This window comes from Carcharodon carcharias, chromosome 11, assembly GCF_017639515.1.
Source record: "Carcharodon carcharias isolate sCarCar2 chromosome 11, sCarCar2.pri, whole genome shotgun sequence".
In the NCBI taxonomy this organism is placed as follows: domain Eukaryota; kingdom Metazoa; phylum Chordata; class Chondrichthyes; order Lamniformes; family Lamnidae; genus Carcharodon; species Carcharodon carcharias.
The window spans coordinates 77,069,345-77,094,615 of NC_054477.1; the positions used below are offsets into that span (position 1 = coordinate 77,069,345).

At 40.8% G+C, this 25,271-nt stretch overlaps 1 protein-coding gene across 2 annotated transcripts in view; it reads right to left on the reverse strand.

The window, feature by feature from the left end:
- Positions 1-4,151: 4,151 nt before the first annotated feature.
- eif5b (eukaryotic translation initiation factor 5B) overlaps positions 4,152-25,271 on the reverse strand; it is a 116,721-nt gene continuing 95,601 nt past the window's right edge. The window contains exons 21-24 of one of the 2 annotated variants that reach the window (XM_041199196.1): positions 19,127-19,291; positions 15,552-15,690; positions 15,202-15,363; positions 4,152-4,516 (exon numbers count right to left, since the gene is read on the reverse strand). In XM_041199196.1, the coding sequence (XP_041055130.1) occupies positions 4,502-4,516; positions 15,202-15,363; positions 15,552-15,690; positions 19,127-19,291 (481 nt within the window). In that variant the 3' untranslated portion in view covers positions 4,152-4,501. Of the gene's footprint in view, positions 4,522-15,201; positions 15,364-15,551; positions 15,691-19,126; positions 19,292-25,271 lie in introns of both variants that reach the window. The other variant, XM_041199195.1, reaches the window with a different exon arrangement.

The window sequence follows — 25,271 nt, forward strand, 5'->3', positions numbered from 1 at the left end:
GCCGCAGACCATGCCCTTTAGGACTCAGCCAGCTCAGTCAGTAGAGGTGCTACCAAGCCACTCTTTGTGATGGACATCGAAGTCCCCCATCCAGAGTACATTTTTAGCCTTGCCACCCTCAGTGCTTCCTCCAAGTGATGTTCAGCACAGAAGAGCCCTGATTCATCAGCTGAGGGAGGGCAGTACGTGGTAATCAGCAGAAGGTTTCCTGATACCATGAGACTTCATGGGGTCCAGAGTCAATGTTGAGGATTCTCAGGGCAACTCCCTCCCGACTGTATACCACTGTGCCACCACCTCTGCTGGGTCCGTCTTACCAGTGGGACAGGGATAGTGACTGTGGTGTCTGGGTGAGGATGACTTTGTCAGGCTGTTGCTTGACAAGTTTGAGAGACAGCTCTCCCAATTTTGGCACTAGCCCCCAAAGGACTTTGCAGGGTTTGCTGGTGTCGCTTCCAGTGGCTAGGTGCTGAGTGTCCGGTTTCATTCCTTTTTTGAGACTTATCTGAAGCCGAATCCCATCACGGCAGATGGTGGAATTTGAAATCATAGCTACGCTATTTCGTAGGGCATTTAAAAGTCAACCACATTGCTGTGAGTCTGGAGTCACATATAGGCCAGACCAAGTAAGGATGGCAGATTTCTTTCTCTAAAGAACATTAGTGAACTAGATGATGTTTTTATGACAATCGACAATGGTTTCATGGTCATTAGACTTTTAAATCCAGATTTTTATTGAATTCAAATTCCATCATCTGCCGTGATGGGATTCGAACCTGGGTCCCCAGAGCATTCCCCTGGACAATACCACTATGCCATCACCTCCACTAATATCTCTATCAGGTTCAGTGTCATATTTTAAGATGCTCTATTGAAGCACCTTGCGATGTTTTATTACATTAAAGGCACCATACAAGTTGTTCTTATGCCTATTCCAACTCCAATACAATGCAAATATTACCAGTATTAATTTTGGCTATTGATTTCTTCCATTATAGTTTACTACAAGCTACTTGAACTTCAGATGTTGGGCACCTGACTTGTCAAAAATGGCACTAACAATCAAAGATCTTTACAAAGAGTAATATGCCTAAGTTTGCTGATGATACAAAACTAGATGTGAATGCAAGCTGTGAGGAGGACAGAAGCTGCAAAAAGGTATAGACAGGTCAAGACAGTGGGCAACAATGTGGAAGATGGAGGATAATATGGGGAAGTGTAAGGTTATTCATTTCGTGGTAAGAATAGAAAAGCAGAGTTATTTTTATAAGGCATGAAACTTGTAAATATTAAAATTCAGCAAAACTTGGATGCACTCATCCAAGGAACACAAAATTAGCATGCAAGTACAGCAAGTGGCATGTTGGCCTTAATTGCAAGGCGATTGCAGTGCAAGAATAAAAAAGTCTTGCTACAGTTGAATGAGGTTTTGGTGAGGCCACATTTGGAGTACTGTATGTAGTTTGGGTCCCCACTTTGAAGGAAAAATACTTGCATTGGAGGCAGCACACTAGGTTTACTAGATTGGTCCCTGGGCTGAAAAGTTTGTCCTATGATGAGAGGTTGAGTAAATTAGGTCTACATTCTCTGCAGTTAAGAACAATGAAAGGTCATCTCATTGAAATATTAAAGATTATGAAGGGGCTTGACAAGGGAGGTACCGACACATTGTTTCCCTGACTAAGGAATCTAGAACAAGAGGGCAATTTCAAGATAAGAGGCCAGTCATTTAGGTCTGAGATGAGAATTTTTCTCACTGTGAATCTTTGGAATTCTCTACCCCAGAGACTTGCAAATGCTCCATCGTTGAATATATTTAAGGCAGAGATGGACAGACTTTTAGTCTCTCAGGGGATCAAAGGATATGGGGAGCAATCAGGGAAAGTGGAGTTGAAGCCCAAGATCAGCCATGGCCATATTGAATAGACTTGACAGGCTTTATGGTCTACTCCTGCTCCTATTTATGTTCTTATATAATTAACTATCTTTTCTATGTGCATCTTCTATTGTCCTGCCTTCTTCTGTAATTTTGGAAACAATTTACAGACGTCTTCACAAATATACAAAAGTTACATAAGTACAGTAAGAAACTTGGTGAAAACAGGATAGCAAAAATATTACATCATGATTCTCCATTGACTCTAGCAGTTACCATCATATAGGGAAATCCTGCTGCATTACAGAGCTTTAAACCAACCCATTAGTTTCAACGCATATTAAAATTAGAAAGTGCGCAAAAGGAATTAGGAAGGAATTGGCAATTGGATGGAATGGGGGGGAAAACGGAGGAAATGGAGAAAACAAATGCAGAGGAAAAAAGATTCAAAACTGAAATGAAAAGGAGAATAATGTATAAGACTGACTTTGTGCGAAACAAAAGGGAATAGGCAGATCAAACTGAAGGACAAGATGAGAGGTAAAGTTCTTAATATACCAACCCTTTTTGTACAATAAGTAGAATTAATTATTATTCAGTTACAGCTACACTTACTGTTCGAGGCACTAACTTACTTTTTAAGCTTCCAGACATGGAAGAGAATGATTGATGGTTATAGTTTTTCCACTGAGCTGGAAACATTTTCAGGCATCCAATTGGAATGCTAAATTTTTCATCCAATTAAGAATGAAATTTAAAAAAGCATCAGATAGAAAAACGATAAGTATGAGATGGTGAAAACAGATGGAAGAAGGGAGAAAAGAGAAGAAAAATTAGGATGGAACAAAGATGGAACGGTGAAAGAAGATTGCATACAACAATGTAGATCACAGATAACATCAAGTGTCTCAAATTAGAAATGAAAAGTCAACACATTCCTTCCAAATTAATGCCTCACATTTATTTGTTCCGCCCTCAGTTGAAGAGGCAGAAGAGTCCAGCCTATAGAAGTAATCAGTGAGACGCTGATCAATCTGTCAAAAGGGAAAGTTGCGTAATGAGTTCATCATCTTTTTAAGCATTCTTACTTCTAGATTAACAGATAATCCCAAATGTCAAATTGCATGCTTTTCATTCTATGAGCCATCATAAAATATTTTGACATTCAAGTCTTGGGTAATTACTGCTCCATTTTTTTGTTGATTTAATAAGTCTTACACAATGAAACTAAAGGTGATGAGATAAATACCAAAACCTCTCATTATTCTAATTTGGATGTAGAAAGATGTAAAATGCAAAAATAAGTGTAATTGCAAGCACTAGTGTTGGCAAATGGAACCTACAGTCGCATCTCCAACAATCATTATTCATTATCTTGGCCAAAATTAATATATTTGTCAATGCTTTGAGATACATTCAATGCAATAAACTCAGGGCAACAATTGTTTTCACCATTTTTAGCATAAGACCACAGTTTCTACTCATGACCATTTTCCTGCAACCCCTCAGTTGTGTTCACCTCAGAATATGATTGAACAGAATATTCATTGCCTGATCTCAATATGAAGAATGGCTACTTGAGAAAAGTACCAGAGGATGACTGATGCTCAGAGAGCCATAAAGGAGTTAATATCTTTAGGAAGATGGAGGACTGTTTTGCACATTGAAACCTTTTGAACTACAATAACTAACCTGGCTGTTCTTTTGTTACACATGAGAGCATTGTGCTTAATTTTCCTCATGCATGCTTCTGCTCAGCCATTTAGGATGTTCCTTCATCTTCATGGATCAGTCATCATTTTGCTTCTCTACATATCGATTATAGTTGATTTTTAAAGGTAAAGTATCGGAAATACAAATCTCACCATCTTCAGCTTTATTTGTGATTTCAGCTTTGAAAGTTTACAGTCTGGGTCACACAACCATCAACTGTACAAGCAATAAAAGGCTGCTTTATGTTATTTTTCTCACAATGCAGGTGGAATTCTCCTATTACCTAATTCTTTATAAAAGTTCATAGGCACAAAAGCAGGGTATGCGTCATGAAGTAGCTGAGAAAAGCAGCTCATGGAACAGAGAAAAATTCTCTATATCCAAAATTACTTGTCAAAAAGGCTGTACACTGCTTCTGCACTGTAGAACACAGGATTCAAACACGTTATTCATTATTTCATACAGTTAAAATTAGAATTGGGAGTGCTGCTTACAAGTTCTGTGTAATGGAAGGGAAAATTTAAAAATAGCAGCTAGTATTGGGGTGGGGTGGGGGGGGGGGGGGGGCAGCGGTGGAGACAGGAAGGAAAAAAAACAGGCACGTTGAGAACTGTAGTAATATGTAAAACTGATCACTGTCAAACCAGTGCAAGAGTTTTGGTTTGTCATGGAAAACGTTTACTAGCTATAACCACTTTTTACTCTGGATTCTGACTCTCAGCAGTCCAGCGTGGCTTAATAATAGGTCCTGTTCAGGCACAGACCTCAAATCACACACAGTCCTCCCACTGCTGAAGTTTTGAAAAGGAAACAAACGGCATTAGTTAGATAATTTCAAATATTTTCTTCAGTTCCATGACAAGCTGCCAATCAGACTTCTGCATCTCATCTCTGAACCAGTTTTTCAAGGCATCAATGGACTGTCGGCTGATCTGCAATACAAAAAATACAACTCATAGGTCAAATATACTAGAACAAAATATTGAATAACAGGCTTAAAAAGTTGCAATCATTGTGACTGAAATGCACTTTTTAAAAAGTTAGCAATTCTGTACCCTTGACTTTCACCTGTTATTCTCGTCTCCTCTACTTGGTTTTGCTCGATGTTATTAAAGGCTACCCCCAATTATTTATTGGGAATTTATGTATTTGCACTCAGTATTGAGAAAATTTTGTGTACTTTTCTCACACTCTTTCATTTGATTGGTCTTCATTAAATGTGTTGGACTCTGCTTTTACACAAAGTCCGACAGGAAATAAGTGCACAGAACCACTTCCATGCAATTACATTACTTTACCCGATGGCAGAATTCCAAGCACTACTTTTTTGGGTCTATAATGCCAGCAGGCATTGCTGGTCAAGATTGTTTATACTAGATTACACCTTCAGCGTCAGTTTTCCCAAACTCCATGGTACCAAGAGTAAAAGTAATATCCCAAGCTAAAATAGTAATCTGCATTTTCTCTTTTCAGATGCTGATGAACTTGTTTGCTTTCCTATTAGATTAAGGAGATAAAATTAAAAAGTCTAGAGGATGTGATTTGATGGGTTTAACTAATAGGCTGTTAATTATTTGAAAAGTACGGTTTTGTTCACTTACTAATTTGGGAAGGATGCAATTACAATTTTTCTCAGTTCTTTCTTGGAATAACATTGCTTTCATTCAGTTTCTTCTACACAACTGCTACTTGACCAAAAGGAGGAAGTTTCTTCCCATTTCTACTTAAGTAATGGAGTTCTTTATCTGGCTCTTCTCTCAATCTTCTTGAAAGCATTAAGGTCCGCTTGAAGGCAATGTGTTCAAAACTGCACGTGATATACCAAATAAGAGTCTCTCAATTTCCTATTCAAGGCTAGAATAACTTGCCTTGACTTACAATAAAATTCCCTTGAGCTCCAACCTAGCAAAGTATTAACCTTACTGATAACAGCTTCACATTAACTGAGCACAGTCATAACCAGTCAATAGCCACCTACAAATATATATTTTTAAGAATTAATTAGCAAAGGTGGGTTCTCACCCCATTGAAATTGGCCCTTCTCCAATCAATGATTTCTACTCTGGGTTGCTCTTGCTCTTTTTCCATAACCTAAATCTTGTGGTATGATGATCACTGTTGGTGAATGTCCCCCTACCAACATTTGATCAACCTCACTCCTCAGAACCAGATCCAGTAACGCTTGGTTCCTCATTGGGCAGGAAACATACTGGTCAAGAAAATTCTCCTGAACTCACTTCAGAGACTCTACCCTATCTCTGCCCTTTAATTTTCCTAATTAGACATCGGCAGTAATAGTGCAACATCTCCCATTATCACTACTCTATAGTTTTTGCAGCTCTCTAACTTTCCTGCAAATTTGTTCCTCCAAATCTTTCCCATTGTTGGTGGCCAATAGAATACACCCAGTAGTGTAATGCTACCTCTAACCAAACAGATTCTGTCATTGACCCTAGGACAGCCTCTCTCTCCAGCACTACAATGGTCTTCTTAATCAATAATGCAATCCCCAATTTTTTTCCTTCCTTGTCTTTCCTGAACACATTGCATCTCAGAATATTTTGTACCAATGCCTGCCCTGTTAAAAGTTAGGTCTGAATTGCTTCAAGTAATTGCTTTGTTTCAGCTAGAGTAGCATCTAGATTGCTTGGTGGCTGTCTATGAGCTAAATAACAGAAACAAATCCAACTTGGATAAAGTAACCAATGCGGAATTATCCGAAATTTATCTTTGCCCAGACCAGCTAGTATGTCGAGCCCTACATGCAGGAAGCCAGGATTCTATAAGCAAAACATCTTCTCAAGGAGGAAGAGTGCAGTGATGGATATTTATCATACCACGACATCTTAAAATAAACAAAGCTAAAATAACTTGGTACCAAACACAATATGAACTATGCTAATCATGAGAGCATAAAGCTCTGTTCCTTGACATAAGCAAAAGAGCAAGAAAACATCAAGAAAAGAAATTGACTTTTGTATAAAATCATTAGTTTAAAAGGATCTGACATGTTCATTAAAAGCCAAGTCTTGGTCAATTGATAAAGGAAGGATGCAAGTTTCCAAAGATGTCTTCTGACTGAATACTGCCCAATTCTTTTCTGAAGCAGTAAAACAAAACTCTTATTTGTGTACTATAGGATATTTATAGAAGTTATTTGTGGAGCACTTGGGTACGTACAAATCTTGCAGGGTCATAAACATTATGCAAAGCTCCCATTAATTTACAAATATTTCAAGCTGCAGAGCTGAGCTGATTTGGTTGTTCAGATTTAGGATCAATCCAGTGTGAACCGTGGTTCAATTGAGGTAGCACTCCAGCGCACCAGAGGCAATAAACCGAGGCCCTGTCTGTCCTCTCAGTTTGATATAAAAGATCCCATGGTACTATTTCAAAGAAAAGCAGGGAGTTATCCCCAGTTTCCTGGCATATATTTACCCCTCAATCAATATCGCACAAGCAGATTATCTGGTTATCACACTGCTGTTTGTGAGAGCTTGCTGTGTGCAAATTGGTTGCCATGTTTCCTACATTTCAACAGTGACTACACTTCAAAAGTACTTAACTTGCTCTAAAGCACAACTAGTGGTTGTGAACGGTACTATTTAAATGCAAAAGCGTCTTTCTATCAGTAAGCCAAAAGGACAAAGAACAGCTCATTACAAGCCTCTTGAGAAATTCAAATAGAATAAAACAGCAACAAGAGATAAAAGTGCAAATAGAAGTTAGCCACCTGAACATTTTGGACTAGATCACTGGAGTTTGGGCTGGATATGTCCTGTAGGCTGTAGTAGGAACATCCCTATACTAAGCCAGAGTCTTCTACAAGGGTTATTGACAAGCTACAAAGGATGTTAAATCACAGCTTTAGGAAACAAGGTTGTAAACAGAATATAAAATATCGCAATTCAAAGGATTGAGAGCTGCCTCAGAGCCAGCAAATATGCTCATAGTCAGCAAATATACTCATTCAGCAAATATGCTCAGTCATTTAACAATATAGACTTTGAAGGACTTCCTTAATGGCAGCAGAATACTAGTGAAATCCCAAAAACATTTTATCATCATCAAGTAACTCTCTGAAGAGCTAAGCTATTAAAGGGAGCTGAAGTTGTTGCAGATCCAGCCCTAAGCTCTTGCGAAAACCCACTCTAGCAGTTATATCCTTTAGGACTTGGCCAGCTTGGTCAGTAGTGGTGCTACCAAGCCACTTTTGGTTCTTGATAAACATTGAAGCCCCCTCCACCTGGAGTACATTCTGTGCCCTTGCTGCCTTCAGTGTTTCCTCCAAGTGGAGGAGTACTGATTCATCAGCTGAGAGAGAATTGTAGGTGGTAATGAGTAAGAGATTTCCTTGCCCATGTTGACCTGATGCCATGAGACTTCATGAGGTCCAGAGGCAATGCTGAGGACTCCCAGAGCAACTCCCTCTTGACTGTATACCACTGTGCCACCACTTCTGGTGGGTCTGGGCATACCCAGGGGTGTTGGTGTCTGGGACATTGTCTGTGAGGTACGATTCCATGAGCATGACTACGTTAAGCTGTTACATGGTTAGTCTGCAGGACAGCTCTCCCAGTTTTGGCACAAGACTCCAGATGTCAGCAAGGACGACTTTGCAGGGTAGAGTCACGTCAGCCAGACCAGGTGAGGATGGCAGATTCCCTTCCCTTAAGGCCATTAGTGAATCAGATGTGTTTTGATGACAATCGATAATGGTTTTGTAGTCACCATTAGACTAGCTTTTAATTCCAGATTTATTAATTGAATTTAAATTTCACTAGCTGCTGTGGTGGGATTCGACTCTTAGCCTGGGCATCTGGATTATTAGTCCAGCGACATTATCACAATGCCAATGCCTCCCCTGAATACCCCGACAAGCAATTTCTTTTTAACTACTCCTCTAATATCCAAATGTTTTATAAATGTCCTCCCCCACAGAATCACTCACTCAGTAGCCCCGCTTCCCAGTCCCCACACACCTATTCACACAGCAGCTTCACTTCCCAACCACCTCCCCTCACCCTCAAAAGCCATTCTTCTCCACCCCTCTGCCCCTACTCACACACTTAGCAGCCCCTCTCCCCGACCTAAGTGCCCTTGACTCAATCGCCCAGCAACCCCTCTTTCCAGACCCACTCATTCAGCAACTCCTCTTTCCAACCCGCTCCCCAGTTCTCTTTTTCAGTAGCCCCTCTTGCCAACCCGCTCCCAAACTCATTCTCTCCGCAGCACCTCTTCCCAACCCCTTTATTCCCAAGCTCAGAAGTTCCTCTTCCCTACCCCACCACCCCTACTCACTCACTCAGCAGTCCCTCTTTACAACCCGCTCCCCAACTCTCTCTCAGCAACCCTTCTTCCCAATACCCCTCACCTCCACTCATTCAGTAGACCCTATTCCCACATCCCCACTTAATTACTTAGCAGCCGCTCTTCCCAAACACCCTACCCCTCTCACTCCTTTGTGCCAAAGATGTCATGAACAAAAGGACAAAGCGGGTGTTAATGGTAGTGGTACTGGCTAAAGGAGGTGCTAAGGTAAGAAAGCAGAATATGATAATAGCAGGATAAGGGTAAGCACTCTGGAAAGAACAAAATGAACAAGTGACAAATGGCCCTCGTGGGGTGCAGTGGGGGAGGGGACAGTGGTGGGGAAAAAAGATTGAAAATAGGATAAAAGGTGGGGATAAAGCAATGAATAAAAATGAAAGTAGCTAAAAACAAAATAAGTGGATAAAAAATAAAAATTAAAAAATGAAAATGAATATTGAAAAAAGGGGATAAAGAAGTGGTGAGGATGGAGGAGAGAGTTCATGGTTTGAAGCCCAACACAAACTGGAGGAACAGCACCTCATGTTCCAATTAGGCACTTTGCAGCCCTCTGGGCTTAAACATTGAGTTCAACAACTTCAGACCCTCTCCCGCTCCCCAACTCTCTCTCTCTGTCTCTCAGCAACCCTTCTTCTCAATACCCCTCACGCCGACTCACTCAGCAGACCCTATTCCCAAATCCCCACTTAATTACTTAGCAGCCCCTCTTCCCAAACACCCTACCCCCTCACTCCTTTGTGCCAAAGATGTCATGAACAAAAGAACAAAAGGGGCGTCTCTCCTCACCCCTTCTTTGTCCCCTTTTTTCAATATTCATTTTCATTTTTTAATCCACTTATTTTTGTTTTTAGCTATTTTCATTTTTATTCATTGCTTTATCTCCACCTTTTATCCTATTTTCAATCTTTTTCCCACCACTGTCCCCTCCCCCACTCCACCCCACAAGGGCTATTTGTCATTTGTTCATGTTGGTCTTTCTAGTGTGCTTACTCTTGTCCTACTATCACATTCTGCTTTCTTACCTTAATGCCACCATCAGCACCTCCTTTAGCCAGTACCACTACCCTTAACACCCCCTTTGTACTTTTGTTCAAGACATTTTTGTCAATCTCTGCCCCCACCTATAGCTGGCCTTCTATCCAGCTTGACCTGCTCCAACCTGCTTAATCAGTATAAATTTCATCACATTTTTATTTCTCTTTAGCTCCGAAGAAGAGTCATACGTACTCAAAATATTAACTCTATTTTTCTCTCCACAGATGCTGTTAGACCTGCTGAGTTTTTCCAGCATTTTCTACAATCAGACCTAAACACTTTACATAGCTTTTTGCTGGGATCCATGATTGTTCTTGAAGAGGATATGTCCTCTTAGAATAGTGGGAACTAGTGTGAAGACAAAACACATTCTGTTTGGATTGCCAGCAATCAGGATACATACTTTCGAACATGAATTAGGAGCAGGATCACGCCATTCAGCCTCTTGAGCCTGCTCCGCCATTTGATAAGCTCGTGGCTGATCTGATTGTGGCCTCAACTCTTTTCCTCCCTACCCTCTATATCCCTTGACTCCATTTTCAATCAAGAATCTATCTACCTCTGCCTTAAAAATATTCAATGATCTTTCCTCCACTGCTCTACGGGGAAAGAGAATTTAACAACTCAGAAAAATAATTCTCATCACAGTCCTAAATGGGAGGCCCTTTATTTTTAAAATTGCGTCCCCTAGTTCTAGTCTCTTTCCTAAGGGGAGACATCCTCAGTATCTACCCTGTCAAGTCCCCTCAGGATCCTATATGTTTCAATAAGATCACCTCTCATTCTTCTTAAGCTTCAATGGATACAGGCCCAAACTGTCCAATCTTTCCTCATAAGATAACCCCCTTCATCCCAGGAATTAAGTAAACCTTTTCTGAACTGCTTCTAATGCAATTATATCCTTCCTTAATTAAGGAAACCAAAAATATACACAGCACTCCAGATCTGGTCTCACCAAAACCCTATACAACAGTAGCAAAATCTCCCCACTTTTGTACCCCATTCCCCTTGCAATAAACAACAACATTCCATTTGCCTTCCTAATCACTTGCTGTACCTGCATATTAACCTTTTGTGATTCATGTACCAGGACACTCGTAATGGAGCTCTCCCTTAAGTGTCAACTTAGATATGGACTCAAGTTCTGGAGTGGGAGGGGGCAGTGTTGATGCCGTAATATTCTGATTTAAGAGGGACCAGGCTGCTAATTAGGCCAAGAAATAAAGGAGATAGCCATAATGTGCTTTTAATGTAAAATGCTCTTTTTTTCAAATTCATCCATGGTCTCGTCCTCCGCATCTCTGTAATCTCCTCCAGACTTGCAACCCTCCATGATCTCTAGGCTCCTTCACTTCTGGCCCCTTATGCATTCCCGATTTTCTTAGCTCCTCTACTTGTAGCTGTGCCTTAATCTGCCTAGGCCCCAAGCTCTGGGAATGCACCCCCCTCACCCAAACCTCTCTGCCTCTCTACCTCTTTCTTCTCTTTTAAAACACCCCTTAAAAGCTGCCTCTTGGACCAAGCTTTATGTGTCCTGCCCCAATGTCTTATGAGGTTTAGTGTTAAATTTTGTTTGACAATCGTTCCGGTGAACCACCCAAGTGCCTTGGGAGGTTTGCTATGTTAATGCAAGTTTTGTTTCGTGATTGCAATTTCTGCACACTGTCCAAACTAGGTCCAAAGGAAAGAAAAGATATTCTTTATAAGCTTTGGTTCCTAGATGTCTGAGCCAGAAAGTTGCATTTTCAAACTTCACTGCACAGATTTCATCATATAATCTAGATCAGTACAATACTGATGGAGTGCTGCATTGTCAAGGATGCTATCTTTTGGATGAAGTGCTAAACCAGGGTCCTGTCTGCCCTCTCAGGCAGACATAATGGATCCTGTGGTACTATGCAGAGAGATGAGTCCCCTCTCGCATTCCATCAAAGACTATTCCTTAGCTATAAAATCATCCAACATGGCCTCTTGTCGAATCTTGGAAACAAATATCCAAACAAGCCACTCCCCTTTTCCTTCCTCATAGCCCTACAATTTTTTCCTTTTCAGGTATACACCCAATTCCCTTTTGAAAGTTATTAATGAATCTGCTATCACCACCCTCTTATACAGTGCATTTCAAATCATAGCAATTTGCTGTTAAAAAAATCACCTCCCCTCTGGTTCTTTTGTCAATTACTGTAAGTGTCCCTTCCAGCTGCTGTCCCTGCTGACAGTTTCTCCCGATTTACACTGTCAAAGCTCATCTCGAGTAAAAACACTTAACAAATCTCTCCTTACTGTCTCTGCTCCAAGGAGGGCAATCCTAGCTTCTCAATGCCCCACGTAACAGCAGTCCACCAAAATCATTCTAGCAAATCTCTGCACCTTTCCAAGCCTTATCATTTTTCCTAAAGTGCAGCGCCCCCAGTACTGGAAACAGTACTGGATACAGTACTGGTTACAATACTTCAGCTGAGGCCTAGCCAGTGACTTAAGAACTCAGCATAAATTCCTTGCCTTTGTACTTTATGCCTTTAATTTTAAAGCCCATGATTTCATGGGCAGAATCTTGCCCTTGGATGGTAGGCGGGGCCCACCGGCTTGGCGGTGGGCAGGCAGCCGACCCCTGCCACTGAAACGGGGCCCACCGCCATTTTAAGTGGGCGGGCCAATTAAGGCCCGCCCAGTGGCATCCCTGATGGGAAGCGCTATGCGCTTCCTTTGGAAGGGAGGGTGGGGGGGGGAGAAGAGGAGGAGGAGTCCCCAGCTGTCAAAGTGCATTCTTTCATGCATGCGCACGAAAGAGCGCATTTCTCCCTGAGGCAAAGTCCTGCCTCAGGGAAATACTGATGGTGTCAAAAAATTAAAAATAGAAACATTAAAAAATTAACATGTCCCCCTCATGTGACAATGTCACATGAGGTGGGACATGTTAATAAAGAACACATACACTTTATCAATTTTTTTACAATACGGACATGAAACTTCATCCCGCCAGTGGATGAAGTTTCATGAATAATCTGGAGCCCGCCGGGGCTCCTGGCCTGTCCGCCAGCCTTAAGATTGGATGGGCATGTCTTTAATTACTTTAAATAGCCTGTCAATGGCCTCAATTGATTTAGCTGTCCGCCCACCTTCCTAAAAATTTAAATGGACCGGGATGACGTCGAGGATTTCTCCCGATGTCATCCCGCGCCTTTTTCCCCTCAGCGAGCGGGCCCTGCCCCCAAATCACCAAGGGGAAAATCCTGGCCCATGTTTTTATTTCAAAAAATACTTCATCAACTTGCTCTGCCTTCTTCAAACCAACATAACTAAAATAGATAATTTGACCAACTCATTGCTGTTTTGTGGGATGTTGCTGTTTGCAAAATTGACTGCCACCTTTCCTATATTACAACATTGACTTTTATTTTGTTTATTCATGGGCTGTGAGCAGAGCTGGCAAGAGCAAGATTTGTTGTTCATCCTTAATTCGGCTTCAGAAGGTGGTGGTGAGCTGCCTTCTTCAATCGCTGCAGTGAATCAGGTGTATGTGCATCTACTGTGCTGTTAGGAAGGGAGTTCCAGGATTTTCACCCAGTGACAATGTCATTTGAATCATTTTGAAGTGTATATGTTTTGGGACACTCTTAGCTTGTGAAAGTAATTATAAATGCAAGCTCCTTTTCTTTTTGGAGAAACATAGGATGGGACTGGTGGGATTATCATGACAGTAGGTCAGAAGGATTTCAAAGGAGGTTAGTAGGGTGGAACAAGTATGCAGTGCTCAAAGGTCGATAAGGTTCCAGAGTGCAGGCCAAGGTGATAAGGCCCATGCTGCAATCACAGCAGTCTGAGCAGGACAGGTTGCAGAAAGTACAGCACCAGTAAAGAGAAAATGCGAACACGAGCAGGAGACCATATCACTATGACACTGCAGACAGGCTGTTTTGGATATTTCATGTGCATGCTCAGCCTGTTGTTTCCTCAGACCTAGCAAAGCTAGGATATATGCCCACAGTGTTGTTGGATGCAGGATAAGAAAAATCAAATTTTTCAATTGATTGCCAAGAGCAAGTAAAATACCAGGATGGTACTAAGGATTGAATTTTCCATCCTTCGGGAATCCATCCTGAAGAGATGCTTCCCAAAACTTTTCCCTTCTAGACAGGCAATATGCTACAATGGCCCCCAAATGAAGCTCAGTACAAAACTTCACACAAGAAAAGACTGTAAATAAAGTAAAGATCAGAAACCAGATCTTATTTTCATTTGTATGTGCTCAAGGTGACCAATGCCTCCTGGTGATGGAAAATCCAGAACTGATTCACGGCCCTACTCAACAAGTGAAAATTCCAGGTACTTCCTATTTGAGAAAAAATATCTGGGGAAAATAATTGATGGCTGACACTGAAATCCAATGAATCTAAAAACCAAGGCGTTTGTTCATAAAAGCATGGTTTCATCTTAAATAGTTTGCAAAATTCTTCAAATGAAAAGAAATAAAAGCAACACATGTTGGAGGAATCTCTGCCACTGTCTGCATCAAGCCTTGACTTTTGATTTAAATGCAACTATTAGTAACTTTTTAAAAATCATTCAGTTGGTCAAACAGTAGTATTAATACAGCAACTCAGAATCTATACCATCTCTGTAAAAGCGTTATGTAAAAGTTTCAGTACCAACTGACAATATGAAAACCCCAGCTTATCAGAGGTAACCAGCCAGGAAATGAAAACCTACTTAATTAAAAGGTAGGGCAAAATACTGTAAATAGTTGCAAACACAAACAAAGTCAATTAGGTTAAATAAAAGGTTATAGGACTTTCCATGGTGCACATTTGTTGTGATCAACAGGAGAAAATGAATGGATCATGGGGGGCGGGTGTGGGAATGAGCTCGTTTTCTTCTACAGTGTGGGAGCTAATTACAAGTCTTTTCTAAAGCTTAGCAGTTTCTAAAGTAAATGTAGCATATTAGCTTCTCCCCTCTTAGTGAATGATTAAGTCAATTCAGATATGCATTCACACAGGGCAACTGCAGAGCTTTCACAGTCAAGCTATGAAATATTCATCCTAACGGACACCACTGAAATTAAGGTGAATACTTTGCCCATTCCCATCCTAGTTAAGCTATACAACTAAAATATATAAATATTTCTGTGCATGTTTTAGGTTTTTAGGCAATCTTCCTGAATTGCAACTTTAAAGACACAATCCATTTTGCAGAAAGAAAGGAAAATGAGCTCACTATGTATCTTTTACGGAACAGTATCATACCTTACTGACAAGGAAGTCTGTAGCTTCAAAGTGCCGTCCATACATTTTTGGTGATTCTCCAGGTATGGGTTCTATTTTAATACAGACCTCTTGGCCTTTCCGGGCAACATCAACTTGTTTATGATTCACTTCAATACTAGTAACAATTCCAATATCGATAAACTGGAAAAGCACAAATAATAATTAATTTCCATGAGCAGTCTACTGATTGATAAAAGAATAGGGAGGTTTAATAAATGTTAAGAAATTGAAATTTTTTTTTAAAAATTGTAAAAAAAATCAAGATATGAAAAAGCATTTTTCCAATATCGTAAAAAATGTATCAGAATGAGAGGCTTATGTAAACTTACATTTTTTGAAGGAACACACATTGGGGTGCCTTGTTTCAGAAGGCCAGCTTCCACAGCAACTCCCATTACAATTGGATCCCGAGAATTGAAAATGAATTGAGGGATAATTCTCAGTTTTGAAGGAAAAACAGCTACATGCCTATCAAGAGAAGAAAAACGTAGAAAATAAATACACATAAGTATAGAAAAATGAGAACGTCAGCATAATAGATCTTTAGAAATTATTTCTCCTATGGAATATTCTCCTGTGTTCAAACCTTCAGATAATTAACTTGGTATATCACTTTGCAACTAATAAGCTGTCCCCCCCTATGAGGGAACAAAACCCAAATATTGCAGATGTTGGAAATAGTCAGCAGGTCTGGCAGCATCTCTGAAGAGAGAAACAGAGTTAATGTTTCAGGTCTGTGACCTTTCATCAAAACATACATTTTGTTAACTCTGTTTCCCTCTCCATAGATGCTGTCAGACTTGCAGTGCATTTCCAGCATTTTCTGTTTTTATTTCCTTGTGAGGACTTACCTGCTTGTTTTATTTCAATGAAAATTATATCTGGAGGACCAATAGTTTCAGATTATAATGTAATTATGTTTCAGTAATTTATGATTGCACTTATACAAGACAGTGAGCACCTTGGTAAAAGAAGATGTACAATAACGTGTGATTTTTTTTCTTTTCCAGTCATAGAGTCAGAGGTCTACAGCACAGAAAAAGGCCCTTCAGCCTATCGAGTCCGCGCCGGTCAAACAAGTACCTAACTATTGTAATCCCATTTTCCAGCATGAGGCCATGGCATTGCAAATGCACATCCAAATATTTGTTAAATGTTGAGGGCTTCTGCCTCTACCACACTTTCAGACAGTGAGTTCCGGATTCCCACCATCCTCTGGGTGAAAAAATACTTCCTCACATCCCCTCTAGACCTTACCTTACCTTAAATCTATGCCCCCCTGGTTATTGATCCCGCCACCAAGGGGAAAAGTTCCTTCCTGTCTACCCTATCTATGCCCCTCGCAATTTTATACACCTCAATCATGTCCCCACTCACTTAACCTCCTCTGCTCCAGGAAAAATAACCCCAGTCTATCCAATCTCTCCTCATAACTAAAACACTCTAGCCCAGGCAACATCCTGGTAAATCTTCTCTGCATTCTCTCCAGTGCAATCACATCTTTCCTATAACGCAGATTCCAGAACTGCATGCAATACTCAAGCTGCGGCCTAACCAACATTTTCTAAAGTTCCAGCATAACCTCCCTTATATTCTATGCCTCGGCTAATAAAGGCAAGTATCCCATATGCCTTCTTAACCACCTCATTTACCTGTCCTGCTACCTTAAGGAGCTGGTGGACATGCACTCCAAGGTCCCTCTGATCCTTGGTACTTCCCAGGGTCCTACCATTCATCATGTATTCGCGTGCCTTGTTTGTCCTGCCCAAGTGCATCACCTCACACTTATCCAGATTAAGTTCCATTTGCCACTGAGCAGCCCACCTGACCAACCCGTCTATATCCTCCTGTAATCTAAGGCTATCCTCTTCACTATTTACTATCCCACTAATTTGTGTCATCTGCAAACTTACTGATCAACCCTTCTACATTCAAGTTTAAATCGTTTCTATATACCACAAACAGCAAGGGACCCAACACTGATGCCTGTGTCTAGTGGTGTTCCACAGAGATCCTTGTGGAACCCCACTGGACACAGGCATCCAGTCACAAAAATACCTCTCGACCATTACCCTCTGCTTCCTACCAATCAGCTAATTCTGGATCCAATTTGCCAAATTGCCTTAGATCCCATGGACTCTTACCAGCTACACACCTAGTCACCTCTTCAAAAAATTCAATCAAATTGGTCAGACATGACCTCCCCTTAACGAAACCATGCTGACTGTCCTTGATTAATCCCTGCCTCTCCAAGTGTAGATTAATTCTGTCCCTCAGAATTGCCTCCAATAGTTCCCCCACCACTGAGGTTAGACTGACTGGCCTGTAATTCCCTGGTTTATCCCTTCCTCCCTTTTTGATTAACAGTACCACATTGGCTGTCCCTCAGTCCTCTGGTACCTCTCCTGTGGCCAGAGAGTATTGAAAATTATTGCCTGCGCCCCTGCTATCTCCTCCCTTGCCTCATTCAACAGCCTGGGGTACATTTCATCTGGGCCTGGAGAGTTATCTGCTTTTAAGCCTGCCAGACCACTTAGGACTTCCTCCCTTTCTATGCTAACTTATTTAATTATATCACAGTCCTTCTGCCTGATTTCCATACCCACATCGTCCCTCTCACTTGTGAACACCGACACAAAGTATTCATTTAGAACCCTACCTACGTATTCTGGCTCCACACACAAATTACCACTATGGTCCTTAATGGGCCCTACTCTTTCCCTAGTTATCCTCTTACTCTTAATGTACTTGTAAAATGACTTTGGATTTTCCTTTATTTTACCCGCCAATGTTTTTCATGCCCCCTTTTTGCTCTCCTAATTTCCTTTTTAAGCTCCCCCCTACAATTCTATACTCCTCTAGGGCTTCTGCTTTGAGCCCTTGGTGCCTGCCATAAGCCTCCCTTTTTCTCTTTATCCAATTCTGTACACCCCTTGACGTCCAGGGTTCCCTGGATTTGTTGGTCCCACCCTTTATCTTTACTGGAATATGTTGGCCCTGTACTCTCCCTATTTCCTCCTTGAATGAGTCCCACTGCTCTGACGCAGATTTATCTAAAAGTAGCTGCTCCCTGTCCACTCTGGCCAAATGATATCTGATCTTATTAAAATCAGCCTTCCCAGTTCAGAACTCTGATTTCTGGCCAATCCTTGTTCTTTTCCATGACAACCTTGAATCTAAATCACTATTTGCAAAATGCTCCCCTACTGATACCTTTACCACTTGCCTGGCTTCATTCCTTAAAATTAAGTCCAGGACTGCACCTCCCCTCTTGTCGAACCTTCTACGTACTGGCTTAAGCTTTCCTGGATGCATTTTAAGAATTCCGCTCCCTCTAAACCTATCACACTATGACTAACCCAGTTAATGTTGGGGAAGTTGAAATCCCCCACTATTACTGCCCTATTATTTATGCGCTTCTCTGAAATTTGCCTACATATCTGCTCTTTTATTTCTCTCTGACTGTTTGGGGCCTTTAGTACACTCCCAGCAATGTGATTGCTCCTTTTTTGTTTTTCAGTTCTACCCATATGGCTTCATTTGAGGAGCTTTCTAAGATGTCATCCTTCCTTACGGCTGTAATTGATTCCTTGATCAATATTGTGATACCCCCTCCTCTTTTACCTCCTTCCCTGTTTCGCCTGGAGACCCTATATCCTGGAATACTGAGCTGCCAATCCTGCCCCTCTCTCAACTATGTCTCTGTGACAGCAATGATATCATACTTTCATGTGTTAATCTGTGCCCTCAACTCATCTGCCTTATTTGTCAGACTCTAACTTTCTTTTGAAACAAGGAAGCTCCTGTCACGATAGAATCCACCATCAAAGGCTCATTAACAAGAGCCTGCGTAATTTTTGGAGAGAATTGCAATGCCTAAAAAGTTATTCTTGCTTGAACTTACTTGAATTCTTCTTGCTTTTGCTTTTTGTAATCTTGTCTGTATTTTGTGAAAGCATCAAATAAATGGTAGATAATTTCTGCACTGAAGATCCTGACGCCAAGGGTGTCGGCAAGTTCCTGGGAATCTCGTTCAATCTTCACATCAAAAGCAAGAATAACTGAATACCTACAAGTTGGATACAGAACAGTTACCTTAGGCCAATAGATTATTCAGTATTAAATATCAGAAATTGTTGCAGTGTACAATCATAGTAATTTTACTGTCAAAGGAATCCACACCTTGGAGCCTGCTCTACCACTTTGTTGGCCATGGTTGCTCCATTTCCTACCCTCTCCCCCTTCAGTAACCTTACTTCTCTTTTAAAAAACCTCAATTGATTCAACTTATTCAACCTTCCAGGGAGCGTGTAGCACAATTTCTAATTGTGTGTAGGGAAAAAATGTCCCAAAAGTGCTTTTAACCAGCTTTTGTTTTCATTCTAAGATTATGTTCCCATACTTTGAATCCTCTTAGTAGAGTGAGGAATCTTCTCCTGGAAATCTAGTTAATTTGCTTCATCATTTTACAAGTTCAAACATAACCTTAAAGGAATACAACTCCAGTTTCTTAGCAAAGCTAAATTTCTTCCTTCCAGATAAAATCGCAAAGAATTATCAGTGGGCGTTCTTCAAAGCCTATAGTGTCCAAACGTAAACTCAATGCTTCCAAATGAAGTCTTACCAACTGTCTGCTTAGCTGCAATTGTCGTTGCTTGCATTTGTGTGTTTTTGTGTGCAATCGGTTAAGAGATTAAAAGGTCAAATTCTAATGTATCCAACCATACTTCACTGCAAAAGTTAATTTTTTTATCAACAATTTTAAAAATTTGTCGATTTTGTATATTTCTGTTGGAAAGCTAAAAATGCAAGTTTCAGCTGTTTTGCATTAAGCAAAAATTGCAGGGATATGCAGCTGATGAAGGGTTCAGCAAAGACAAAAACAGATTTTTTGTTAGATGGTTGCATTGACCTCCACAGGTTGTGCAGCTGTAAGATGGTTAATAGGTTAATGCTGCTATCCATTCAAGAAATTGTAGCTAGGAAGGCTAACTCCTCAAAGTACACTGTTGACAAATATGGTCAAGTGATAAATAAAGTTTTGGGCTTATGTAACTGTCTCCAATTAATGTATTGACAACCCCATCTAGATAAAGCCTTGTTAAGGTAGGAGAGGCCTTCATTATTCAGGTAATGAAAGTTAGTTTTAAAGGATGATGTAATACTTTGATGACACATAAATCGGCAATAGAGAAAAATATCTAAAGAGGAATGTTAGAACAAATTTCTCAGTTTTCAACAAGGCCTGATCAGCTATAACCCTTGAGTTTAGGAAATTAGGAATTAAGCAAACAATAATAACTGAAAGCCTATAAATGACATTTAACCCTATTATCTTGAGAAATTACTTAGAACTTTATAGGCAAGAATATTTAGTCCTCAACACTTTCCTCAAAGACGCAGCAGATGCACATGGAAATCAAAGGCTGGCCAAAGCATGTGCAGACAAAGATTAACTGATGCAGATGAATTCTGGGACATTTCACATCCAGGAAGGCATGACCTGGGACACAGGACAAAAGATTGAATTACAGGACAGTCCTGGAAAATTTGGGACGGTTGGGTCACCCTGACATCTACCTGACGAAGTGGAAAATTCCCAAGTTATGTCCTGTCCACAAAACGCAGGATAAAACTCATCCGACCAATTACCACCCCATCAGTCCACTCTCAATTATCACAAAGTGATGAAAGGTACAGTTGGCAATGCTATCAAGTGGCACTTACTCCACAGTAGCGTGCTCACTGATGCTCAGTTTGAGTTCCTCTTGGCCTTATTACAGCCTTGGTCCAAACATGAACAAAAGGGCTGAACTCAAAAGGTGAAGTGACAGTGACTGTCCTTAACATCAGGCAGCATTTGACTGAGTGTGGCATCAAGGAGACCTAGCAAAAACAGAGATTAGTGATGAACAGACGTTTTTCAAACTGAGTAAGGTTTATAGGACCGCTCCCCAGGGGTTGGTGTTAGCATCCCTGTCCTTCCTGTTGTATATTAATAACTTCAACCTTAGAGTGCAGGGTACAATTTCAAAATTTGTGGATGACAAAACTTGGGAGCGTTGCGAACTGTGAGGAGGATTGTCGAATTAACAGGACAGACAGGTTGATGAAATGGATGGACAAGTGGCAGCTGGATTTAATGTAGAGAAATGTGAAGTAATTCATTTTGGTAGGGAGAATGAAGGCAGGCGATACAAAATAAAGGGTGCAATTCTAAATGGGGTGCAGAAACGGAAGGATCTGGGTACATGTGCACAAATCATTGAAGATGGCAGGACATACGGAGAGAGATTGGTTAACAAAGCGTACAGCATCCTGGGCTTTATTGGGGCATAGAGTACAAAAGCAAGTGTCACGAAATTACTATATTTTTCACAATATTATTAGGTAAAATTATGTGTGCGTGCATGCATCTCTCTCTCTCTCTCTCTCTGTGGGTGGCTGATTAAATTAGAGATGATTAGACTGGAGGGTTGAAATTATCAAAAGAGTTGTGTAAAAAAAGGTATTTGAAATGCTAATGAGTGAGCTAGTGTAAAAGTCTCAGCAGATGGGGTGTGAATTAAATTTGCATGTTAAACGGGGAGTGTTTGGTTTTCAAAGAAACACGATAAAATTTTACAACTGACAGGATAAATAGGGCAAGGTTATTACGTTTATTATTCCCAAAAGTAAAAAGGCCATATTGACAACGAGGGATTTTTATATTATGAGAAAAATAACTTCTAAATACAAATGGGAAGAATGGGATTTACAGATTAAAGGGGAAGAAATATATTTAAAGAAGGATGGAAGGTTGTATCGGGGTGGCTGTGTAAGATCTAAAAAAAATACACCATGTGAAACAGACTTGAGGGAAGCAGCCTCTAGCCACTTTGCAGAAGTCTGCCGTTGCAGCAACCAAAGCTGTGTTAAAAGCCTTTGTAATTCCACTGTGGAAGGTGCCTGTGGAAGGTTCCAAGGTGCCTGTGGTAACCTTGCTGGATTGCCTATCGATGCACTACAGCAACTCACCAAGCTTCCTTCAACAGCACCTTCCAAACCCACAACCCCTACCTCCTAGCAGATGCATGGGGGTACACGACCACTTGCAAGTCCCTTCCAAGCCCCATACCATCCTAACTTGGAACTATATTGCCGTTCTTTCATTGCTGCCAGGTTAAAGTCCTGGAACTCCCTTCCTAACAACACTGTGGGTTTACTGGCACCAGACAGAACGCGACAATTGCGTCTCACCACCACCACCTCAAGAGATAGGCAACAAATGAAGCTCAGTGATGCCCACATCCAAAAAACAATTGAAAAAAGGTAGCAAAGAGGTACAGATAAGATCATCACTGAATATGAAGGCAGAAATTAGAAGAGATTTTTTCAACATCATTCGGACACACAAGGCTCAGATACATGCAGTTCTTGAGGCAGATACAGCTTACTTTTGATCATGGCATAAAAGTTGACTTGGCGAATATGGCGACCCCATTTATTGGTGTCAAAGATCATGGCATATATTTTGCTATGAAATGCTCTCATATTAGTAGTCAGCCTCAATTTTACACCCCAGAAATTACCTTAAACTGTAAGTCAGTATTGGGATCATGTTGCAAAGATGATGCGTGGGAGTTTAAGACATGTCCACACAGAACAGATCACATATGGCATGGCAAGTGACAAATGGGAATGGATCCTCCAGCAAAACAAAAAATACAAAGCTGCTTTCAAGCCAAAATCTGCAATGCTTGCTAACTTGAAAAATAACTGTTACGACAACAGAATTTGATGTTAGTGAAAAACTGGTACGAGAATGGAAGAGGAACCTGCTCTGAAGATGATGCCCAAGACCACGTGTACGATCAGAACAGGGGCCAGCCTGATCTTGAAAAGCGTATATCGGAATGGGCCCTGGAAAATCATTGGAACAGTTACAATGTCACCGGGAATGCAATGCATTTATATGCACTTAAGTGGGCCAAATCAATCCCTGAATCCAGAAACCATTTCAGACCAACAGGTAGCTGGTATAATCCCCAGCTGAGGTTACTACTGGACAAGCCTGATCCTAGGGTGGAACCCAACTTGATAGATCCTAACATTTATTTGTTTGTTTAGATATGTGGAGAGTGGCCACTGAACAGAGTCACTGGAGATAGCTAATACACTTTTAACAAAAGCATAAAACATTAAATAAAAAAAATGAACCATATTATAATACTCCTTCACCCACAATAATACCTTTACATAAATATACAGATTTGTAAGGATAACACAAGTTACAAAAGCTATCTTATACTCTATTCCGAGTAAGTACACAGTCCATGTAAACCTATTGGCAACCTGTGGCCAGATGCACTACACTCTGAAACCAAGTGACACATGCCACCTCAACCAGATGCTATGGATCACTCCTCAACTCCCCCAAGATGCTTGTCACATCATAAGCCAGTCTCGCTGAACTCTGACTTTCAGACGAGGGTTTCCAACCTTCACTTACCAAAAGCTCGCTTTGGAATCATCTCCCAAACTTGATGATTTCTTTCACATGCCTTCCACAAAGGTTCACCTCCAGGGTTTTGAACTCTCCTTCTGGTGTTCCTCTACCCAGGTCACCACATGCATTCAAGCTTTCTTCCAAACACTCTCTCTCATTGTCTCAGCTGACAACAGTACACCACTGCTTCACATGCCCATAGCAAAGAGTTACAGACCTTCAGCTGTCTCTTTGGACCTTCTTGCCTTTTGCAAGCTGTTCGCGCTTTAAATCTGCTTTCTGTAGCTTCTGTCTCTTTAAATCTGAAGCTTGGAGCCTTTCTCTCTGCTCCTCACTCTTAACTTCATTTAACAGGACCTTTTCCAGGTTCCTGTCCTTCCCTTTGACTAGAAGGTCTCCTTGGGGCTTTCTCCAGTTCCACTCCGCTGGATTTTGGGATCTTTACTTTAGTTTGCGACTGGCTATCTGTTCCCTTTGCTCCAGTCTCTCCTGGCAGGTGTCTTTAAAACCAAATGAACTCAAACAGCTTCCAAATCAAACTGTGGTTTCTAGTTACTACTGTGTGCCTGTAGGAGGGACTTGCCTCTCTAGACCGCTGTTGCTAGGCAACAGCCCAATTTCTCTATTCTTGCTCGATTAACTTAGCTACAACAGTTGTAAAGCTCTCATTAGAAATGCAGGCACCTTTTAAAGTGAAGCTAAACTCAATTTGACCTTTTCTAAATAACACAGAAATACAAATCAAACTTAAACTTTCAAGTTAAAACTCATTCCTATCACCTAGAAATACAAACGTAACTTACTTAAACAATCTCTATTCCCCAACAAATGAAACAATCTAGTGTTGCAGTAGAAGACAAGTGCTAATTAAGTCACATCCACAATATGAATGAAAAGCTCACGAATTTTGATAGTCCCAGCAGCCAAACCGTGGTATAAAAAGGGCTAACAACAATTCTTGTGAAAATGACAGGACAAGACGACAAGATTTGCCTTAAAGGTCGAAATTAATGCCTATGGTAATTTTCAAATGCAATTCTAGGAAACATTTCTGAAGCTGGCAAATTGACAGGTGAAAGGCCTTTTTTGCATACAACAACCATTATTTGACAGCATAATACATCAGATGTCTAGCCAAATACATGTTTTGTCGTATTGCAACTACTTTATAACCATTGGCATTAATATAATTGACACCGGCATCAAACTTAAAACATGCATGGTGGATTTTACACTTCATTTGAGATCCCAAGAGAGTGGAGATGAAATGAAGGCTCTTGATTTCCACCTGCTGTTCTCTTACTTCAATTGATTTTGCTGCATCTAACAAAGGTCTGATGGTCATTTCTTTGACATCAATCTGCCCTTAGTGCACTCTCATTAATGTAACAGCAAAAGTGAATGGAGGAAGGGGAAAGAGGAAAGATGATGGTCAGTAAAGGACAAAGAGACTTTCTTGAAGACTTGTAGAAGAAATATGGAGTTAGTGAAAGAGGCTACAATGCTGCAAAATCCTTTTTGCAGTGCCATTAAAAATAGATTTTGTAGCAGGGCCAGGTTC